Genomic DNA, 9,752 nt, shown 5'->3' on the forward strand with positions numbered 1-9,752 from the left:
AAACAGATATATGACAATTTTAACGAATTAGCGAATCTCTGATACAAGCGTTTATTTATACATGAACAAAGTAATTATCAGTGAGGTTTAAATTTGCTCTACATTTGCTGAATGATTGGAAATAAAACAATACTATAGAACACACTACCCCTTATTTTCGCTCTGGATATTTAGTATTCATATTTTCATTTGACAAAGTCATGCTGATTGTATATGCCTTTATAATTTTTTTTTATGTTAAGTCGGTTTACATGAAATACTACAAACATCAGCTCGCTTTTTTGGCAACAATAACAAACCGTACAAAATAAAAACATTTAGGACATATATAACATACACAATAGACAATACATAGACAGCTATATTGCATACGCAAAAAAGTTCATATATAAAAGCAAGCACAACAAGTAAAGCACTAATATAGCATAGGCGGATCCGGGAGGGGGGGCTGCTTTTCGTGGAAAAAAATTGGTTGATAGGGAATCATTGGAGAATGACTGGAGCGGGCCCCTACTTAGGAAAAGTTCTGGATCCGCCACTGTATAGATTATAAGCATTTGCAAAGCATACGAAAAAATAAGCTTAACTCGTTCTTAAAGTTGCATGGAAAACATAAAAAAAATTTTAAAAAAAGCTTTAATATATGAAGGAGCCACATCTGCATGAGTTGCCATTTTAGTTGTTGATCATACTTTTAAACTGGTTCAGATTCACTAGATTTATACATGATATCACAAAACACTAGATTAATACGTGATATCACAAATATTTCCGACTTTGTATGGTTTTAGAAGTCTTTGGGCTCAATGAAATCAGTCTCTTCCTAATAGTAGTACTTTTTAGATTCCTACTAAATGTTATCAAATAAATCATGGGTACGAGCTGAGACCACACTAACTTCTTCTTCTTCTCTGATCTTTACACCTTTTATAGGATAAACATACTTTCGTATGTCGAACAGTTCCACCACCCAAAAAATAAATGAAAACTAACACATGTGTTATAGTAGTCTGAGGTACGAGTTGGTAAGAATATGGTACGAGTTGGTAGAGAGTACGAGTTGTCGTGTACTGGTACCACTATTGTTAATCTTCATACAATACCAGTCTAAATTTTAGTAAACAAATATTCAGGTTGGTATTCAGGTAATATGAATATTTTATTTACGTCCTTTTAAGGGAGGATAAAGTCAAGGGGTATAGAATAAGATAGAATAGAATATTTTTATTTTCCAATAAACCTATATGTCTCTGCTTGAGCTAACTGAATCACAGTCACAAAAACATGTTGCCTTAAAATAAAAATGTTATACTCTTTACCACAGATGTTAAATTTCCAAATAATAGCCCACTTTCGAGTCATGTCCATCAACGCAAAAGTATGTCTTTTTGACGTCATTTACCATGTTTACCAGAAATAGGGATTAAAGGCTGTAATGGGTGTATCTTCATGACGAATCATGGTTATAAGTCTTTGCAGACGATGTCAACAGTATTTTTCCTGCATGGCTATAAAATGTACACTTTCTTTTGGACGTTTAAAAAAAAATCAACTGATTTTGACGAATCTAGTTATTTTTTTTTCCAAAAATAACATTAACGTTAACTATTTGAGACCTAATTATTTGGACAACAAGGATGTGTACATGTACTATTAGTATACAACAATAGTACATGTATAACAATACCATAATTAGCTCTGTAGAGCTTTTATAAGACATACCTATGCTATCAAACTTTACACATGTACAGTAACACTGTCTAAATTCTTAAATGTCTAAAGTTCTGGCTTTAAAAAAATCACCAAAATAATTTGTGAGGATAAAAAGTTATAAAAATTTCTTTGATTTTGAAATATATACAATGTATAATCATAAGTAATCCAAAGTAATAATGATTACTTTAAAGAAAAGTAATCTAATGTAATCGATTACATTTGAAATAAGGTGTAATTGTAATGTAACCAATTACATTTTATTAGCAAAGTAATTGTAATTTAATCGATTACCTCTTAAAGACCTCGACCCAATCCCTGTGTACTAATACTAAACAAATCCTTGTCTGTACCTACTAGTATATAAATTATAATTTCTGTATATATATATATAACTTTTGTCAGATCTGGCAGTATATTATATATATGTCTCAGGTTTGACAGATATAATTATTAGTTAAACATAGTTATTACAATTATTTTATAATAGAGACATAGGGGTTTGTTACTATTTGACAGGTTTACTATCCATGGGAACCCCTACAATGATTTTTTAAGGGTTTCCTTGGATAGTAAAAGCAGATATAGTAACAAACCCCTGTGATAGGATCTGAATAGAAAATTATTTAATTAAAAATCATCAAGTGCTCAAAAAAAGAAGGGGGAGGGGGTCTTAACATATACATTTCGCTAAACTTCTTACTAAAATGCTAAATCTCAGAGTTTACAAACTTTACAGCCTTTTACATTGATATAAAAAAATGTTTCCATTCATATATTTCTTACGAATTTCACAGCATCTGAACAGATGATAGATATTAGAAGATATGTTATGAGTACATGACTATGAGACATGTCTCCATCCAAGATGAACAGTTATGAACATTTAGGCCATTAATATATATATATATTACTTGAAATTGCCCCCCATAAATTATAACTTGAAATTGCACCCCTGGCCCATTAATATATTACTTGAAATTGCACCCCATTGGTACATGTATATTTGACATTAATTTGTAGAATCACCATGGCCAGAGAGCTAACAGCTTCAGAAGAAAACAATGTTAACTGTCTCAATGATACAATGACATCGGCAATAAACAAAGTGTTGGGACAAGATACACAGTCGTATGACGAATTCATCAATGGGTTTCAGCACATAACTAAAGGTTTGTAAGTTACAGATTTGGTTCAATTAAAATATTGAGTAATATCAGATACTAGCATTCTTTTTTTATTGTCCATTTATGAATTGATAAATTATTAAGGAACTTAGGTTTCAAATCCCTAAGGCAAATTTAAGCTTATATGGATTTGGTTATTACAATGTATTTGTAGGTACTCTTTGTTTATATAAAGCTCTTCAGCTATTTTGGTTCTTATATATGTGTTATGTATTGCTTTATAAAAGGTGAGACGTTAATAAATTATTGTATTGTATATATCCTTGGTCTTCATATATCAGCTTAGAGCGTTCCAAGGCCTGCTGAAGGTAAATCCAAATTTTACAGAGGCACTTTAGTCTCATAAAAGTTTATATCAAGTACTGTTTTCATTTATACAGCTATTTAAAAAAAAAGTGAGAAAAAAAGTTAAACTTTATACATGTACAAAATGTATTATTGATCATGAGTTTGTTGACAGATTTGACAAATTAATGTACATTTGTGTATACATTTTTTACATGCATGTAAGTTACTCTAAATAGCTACAGCTTGAATGAACAGATTTTATTGGCCACTCAACTTAATAAGGACTGCTACAAACGTACATATCTAACTATATATTGGATATTGTATGCATACCTATTGTGGTAGATCTTACTTTGAACGTTGAAATTAAATAATAATGACACATCTGGCTGGATAGAGTGTCTATTGGCGGATCCAGGGGGGTGGGTTTCCGGGGTTGGAACCCCTCCTCCTTTTTTTTTGGCCGATCAATTCATTTGAATGGGGACATATAATGTCAAATATGTGGTTTAAGTTTAAATATTTTAGAGGTATATCTCAGTGAAGTACGACTGAACTTGTGTGCATTATTGGTATATAATCATTTGATGATTCTTTGTTTTAATCAGAAACTGTTAATCAGCCTAAGAAACTGAAAAGCACCACAAAAACCCTCAGAACAGAGGATGTTGAGAGGAAACAGCCATCACAAACCAAATCAGGGAGATTACAGCAAAACAAAGCTGAGCAATTACAGGCTGACAAGAATACACATATAATGTCTGATGATGAACTGGAAGAAGAGGTTAAATATTTAAGATAATTGAAAGAAGCATAAAATATGCACATTAACATCAATACTCACAGTTAAATCCTAACTTATGTTTCTTAGTCTTAAGAGATTAAAATCAGGATAAGACATCAAATGTCAGGCTGGCTCAAGTCTTTTTGGAAGCCCTGAAAATTTCATACATGTATTTAAAAATGTTGTAATATTGTATACATGTGTATCTGAAAATTTACTTTATTTTGATTTGATAAGTCATACATGTGCAATCATATCTTACCCCCCAAAAGATTACAGAAATAACTTACTGGCCGTTTTCATGTATTCCATCACATGCACAGATTTATGATGGGCTTTTACAACACATCCCTTGATTTATATGAATTTATAAGCTTACAAAATTCAATGTTTGAAACTGAAAACAAATTGGAAACTGTTATTGTAAATAAGATTTTGATGACTGTTTTTAAGGTGCTTGACAGTGGAACCATAGCAACAGAAATGACTTTTGAAGATTGTTCATCTAGAGTCAAGGTTAGAAACATTATTTGTTTGATTTTGCTGATAATTCTCAAGTATTGTGATACCTTTTGAATTCATAGATGGAGAAAATCTAGCAGTATAAACAATGCTAGTGTATCAAGATTTACCTTCTGTTGATTTCCACAGAAAATATCACATTGCTTCCTACATGCCTCTTTATGTACATGTATGACATCTTCACTTATTATATTGAAATTATAATAAGTAATTAGCAGAAAATGTTTTAAACAAAAAATGACCAGCAATACAATGTTTACAAAAATAGAAATCAAGGAATTTTCTATAGCTGTTTTTGTTTTAAAATGAAGACATTAAACCATAATAAAGCATTCAATATCTATTAGAATTCTTTGTAATTATTTGTGTGAGAAAAAAAATGAAGAAAAAAAAATGGGGCGATAACTTTTTGCGCCAAAAAGTAACTCATTTGCGCCACAACTTAATTGCGCCAATACCGCTTTTGCGCCACCTAATTTTCAAAACTATAGGTATCATTTGCGCCAATAAAATAATCATCTAATTGCGCCAATTTTATATATTTTTATTTATATATAACAACTAAATGATTGACTAGGTACCAACAGCAAAAAATTCCTCTGACATTGTACATTGAAATTTCAAATTAGCCTCGCATCCTAATAAAATTATACCGCTTTCTGGATCGTTACACAATACAAAGTCATCATCTTTGTTTGTAACAACACCAATATCATCCAATATTCTGTGAAATTCTGCTCGATTTTTAGATTAAGTGGGACGCAGTTTTCTTCTCTCTCTATACATAGACTGACACACATATTTTAGATCTTTCTTTTCTAAATTTTCTTCTTCAATTTTGAAGATCTCTGAATTTATTATTTTTTAAGGTCGCTCTGACAACACATTGGTTGCTTTTCTTTTACACGCAGTTCTCAAAATTTGACGTTCTAATTGCTGGACACTGATAATGAAAAAAAAATATATTTCTTTTTACAAATGAAAATATGGTATTTTATACTGCCAAAATCTGCTATGAAATTTTAATAAAGCGAAAATGTATTTTATACTCGTGATAGTTGACTTGTATTTGCATTATATTTTTAAGAAAAAAATGTTTTATAGTCTCTCAAAACTCTTTATAGAGTGGCTCTTGTTGTTAACTTGTGTTTTAAAAAGCTGTATATTTTATATGTAACAAGGGGCGAGACTTTAATAAAGTATTTGTCTTGTCTTGTCTTGATATAGGTAAAACATGTACAGGTATGATATAGGTAAAAAATATTAACAGGTAAATGTGGCGCAATTTCATTTCATTTATTGGCGCAATTAATACCATCAAAATAAAAGAGAGTGGCGCAATTAATACCTTTTCAAAACTGCAATTGGCGCAAATTGATTCTGCCCAAAAAATGATAATGGTTTGGGTTGTCCCTCTTTGTATAATTACAATGTATCAAGACATGAACCAGTGCAACAAAACAATGCTGGTATAATTGAGGGGAGGATACACTCATTGCATACATTTAATCCAGACCACCAAAATCTTACAACCTCATTAAAAACACCAAGATATGAACACAAAAAAGTTTCTTGGGAAAGGGACAGGCATATTATTATATGGTGGGCTCCAAGGAATTCTCTTTGAATAAAGCATTTCAATACCAGTAATTGAGTAGTAGAATTTTTAACTGATTTTACAGCCCATAACAAGAATTATCAAGCATTTATACCTTAGCCTTTCAGTTAATTGAATAAATCACTGTTACCATAACTTATACTGTTTTGGAATAGCTAAGTCATTATCTAATAGTCCCAACAAAAATGATATGTGAGAATATTTAACAGTAGAAATTGAGAAATTACCTCCCGTTGTCCATTTATAAGTGTTAACATGTGTTTTGTAATTTTAGTTGGACAACTTTATTGAGGATAACATGTCGGATGAGGAGGTACCGGGATATATAGCAAGCTTTGGACAAGGTAAAAATATTGCGTTTTTCAAATTATTAATTTCTGGTTATTATTTCCTCAGAACTATGAACAGTTATACCCAGTTTATCAGACATCAATGTACGAAGTTATAAAGGATTTAAGATCTGACAATTACATAGCAATGTTATAAAAACAGGCAAAACTGAAGTCTTGGAAAAAAAACTTAAAACAGAAAGATGACACCAAAACATCATCAAAGGATAAAAACAGATTTATTACAATCAAGGCTTAAACATCAGAGAAATGAGTTTCACATTTAAAAAAGAAGGTAAGGGGTTTGGGGGGTTGAAACTCTCTATTTTTCTTTGATGATAAATGCTTCTGAATGGGAACCCACTTTATCCTGGATTGGAACCCCTTTAAATATTGGCTCGATCCACCAGCCCCCGCATCTTGTACTGGTCTAAAGTTGTAAGGCACATGTTTTTTTATGCTTTATTTAAAAGATAAACATTATTATGGAAAAAAGGTCTGTATGCCGCTGTACCAGTGTGTACTCTAAAGACACAAATAAACAAAATAGGTGCATCATGTTTAAATTTCATTAGACATTTTTACTTAGTTTTGGCTTTTATTTTTATTTGGTGTTTATATTTAAAAGAGTAAAGTTTTTTTTTGTAATTTATTTTTATTTCATCTGAAAATACACCAAGCATTGTGATCTATAAATATATAGATAATTCATAAAACATGTATTGATATTAAATTTTTCAATAACAGTCTAAAATTAAAAAGTTAGCTATGCTAATTGTTATAAATTTTCTACTCGATCATACACATCCTTTATCATTCTCGATTAGAATACCTGAATATGTTGGTAAGGTTAATGATGGCATCAGCCTTCTCCTCTAGCCAGATGAGTCACTTCCTATACAATGATGTTGAACATGAGAGGTACCAGGAGAGGCCACCAGAGATCATTAACAGATAACATGTTGGACAGAATCACATAATAAATGTCAACCTGAGTCAAGGGGAGATAATTCAAATACAATCAAACAACAAGTATATCAATATATATATATACCAATAACAATAAACATAGATATTATTAGATAGTACTTTTAAGATGCACACAAATCACTGTCAAGTTGTGATGTGCATCAAAAGAGTAAAGTTGTTCATATCATATTGATAAAGTTTGATGTGGCAGATAAATGGTAATAAGTGGACATAGTAAACTCTAAAAAAATACTTAATTTGTAGAATAAATAAAAAGTTAAAAACATTTTATTTGTTTCTTAGAGTCAAATGAAAAGAATGAAGACTTGTTACCAGATATTCCTGATGTCAACGCTGGCAATAGAAATTACAACTCGGACTGTTTAACAAATATGGAAACAAAGACAGCTCATTCCAATCATACATCAGAGAATATGAAAAATGACGATTCAACTGAGGAGCCTGATTTAATGTCTGAAATAGTAAAGGAAGACAAACGTTTGGTATCAGACAGCTCAGAGAATGAAAATACTGATGAAAACGCAGACGTTATAGAAGTCGGAGATAAGACTAGTCAGATGTCATTGTACCCTGGAGAGGCGGAGCCAGAGTCAGAGGTCACGGGGAGGAACATAACTTCACATACAAATCTAGATTTTTTAGTGGTGAAAAGTCGATCACATGAGCAGAGAGAACAGGTTGGTACTGACACATGACATATATAAAAAGATGATCTGATGTCTATCTTTAAAATCAGTTTTGGATATGCCTGAAGCCAAATATTAATGTGCTAAATTCCTATGAAACTTTGTGAGATGCTATAATTGACTCAAAACAACTTCAAAAACCATCTTATTAATACATTTAAATCAGTATTGAATCCTGCTTGTAACATTTGACTTTAATTTACTAGGATTTCCAGAGGTGAAGATTGAGGGTTTATTGAGGCACTCCTGCTTCCTCCACCAATAAAAACTGACTGTCATAAAATAGCCGATAGTACTGAAATAGTCGTTAAAACTCCAAAAATTAATCAATCAATCAAATGCAGTACTAATTCCATTGATTTCAGAATATGGTTTAAAGTGAAATCAAACATACTTTGAATTCATTTATTTTCATGGGAACAACTTTTGAAGTGCAAGTTTGCAATTAAATATTAGATTTCGTTGTTTTGCTGAAGTTGAAGTACAAGCCTATGAGAACTTATACTTCATTGGACATTTAAATGTGTGGTTAATCTCCATGCAATACATAAAAATAATGAAATTACAGTATGTCTCACTTTTAATGAATAAAAATAAATGTCTCAGTCAACATATTCACTTTATACAAGAGCACAGAAAAACTAATTCATTGATTTAATTTTGATCATGATGACATATATTTATACTCTGTGACTAATTTTTTTTCTAATTTTAGACATGTCCAGATACATCAGACGAAGTAGAACCATTTTCATTGGACAATGATTTTGATTATGACAATGTTATATTAACTCCAAAGTTCACCATGGAGGAAGTTGCACATTTGAAATCATTTTTACCAAGAACTGATGTCAAGGCATGATACTTCAGATGAAAACTTTTAATCAACATTCCGTCCTTTATAATAAAATGCGAGAAATACTAATACAAATATTGTTCATGTTTTAACCTTGTATTGTTTTAAAACCAAAAAACCATGAAAATTGAAAGAATTAATTCCAATTTATAAAGCAGAACATGTAGCAACATTCAAGCAGTACCTACATAAAGAGCATTTTCCCCAGTTGATATGTTATACCAGGGCTTGTATTTTGCTTTCACAATTTCCTTGATAAAAGGTTGCTACTCAAAAAGAAGCTATTAAACCAATTGTTCTAAGTGGTGAAGTTAGAGTCATCCATTTGTGAATTTTATGGACGCCATCACAAGCTTGTTTATTTTGTTTCACAGATGATAGCAGATATGTTTCAATTGTCGTAACTACAACCCAATTCCCTGCTCCCAAAATGAGACCTAAGGAAATGGCTTTTTATCAGGGTTTTAACTCACATGAGCAACAGGATGGTTGCCACATGTGGAGCAGGATCTGCTTACCATTCCACACCTGGGCACCTGAGATCACCCCCAGTTTTAATTGAGGTTTGTATGGTCCACCTATTTGTCTGTTGGTCTTTTTTCTATTTTGGCCTTGGTGTCAATTATATTTGACTTATGAGTTTGAATTATCCTTTGGTTTCTTTCACCTCTCTTCCACTTAATTTTTGATATGCACATGCATATGCATTCTTTTTTGCTCACCGTTCAGAAAGTGCTGTGACCTTTTGCTATCACCTGGCATCCCTCGTCTGTCTGGTG

General features: G+C 31.5%; 1 protein-coding gene across 2 annotated transcripts; it reads left to right on the forward strand.

Moving 5' to 3' along the window:
- Window positions 1-1,052: 1,052 nt before the first annotated feature.
- On the forward strand, window positions 1,053-9,048 carry LOC143082235 (uncharacterized). 2 transcript variants are annotated; one of them, XM_076257820.1, is made up of 7 exons: window positions 1,053-1,133; window positions 2,737-2,885; window positions 3,797-3,972; window positions 4,426-4,488; window positions 6,387-6,456; window positions 7,714-8,108; window positions 8,833-9,048. In XM_076257820.1, the coding sequence occupies exons 2-7, from the start codon at window positions 2,744-2,746 to the stop codon at window positions 8,977-8,979; spliced, it is 993 nt and encodes a 330-aa protein (XP_076113935.1). In that variant the 5' UTR covers window positions 1,053-1,133; window positions 2,737-2,743; the 3' UTR covers window positions 8,980-9,048. The 2 variants fall into 2 exon arrangements, with proteins under 2 accessions (XP_076113935.1, XP_076113934.1); XM_076257819.1 differs by having other exon boundaries at window positions 1,054-1,145.
- The last annotated feature ends 704 nt before the right edge of the window (window positions 9,049-9,752 follow it).

The sequence above is a fragment of the Mytilus galloprovincialis genome, chromosome 7 (assembly GCF_965363235.1).
Source record: "Mytilus galloprovincialis chromosome 7, xbMytGall1.hap1.1, whole genome shotgun sequence".
Taxonomy (NCBI): Eukaryota; Metazoa; Mollusca; class Bivalvia; order Mytilida; family Mytilidae; genus Mytilus; species Mytilus galloprovincialis.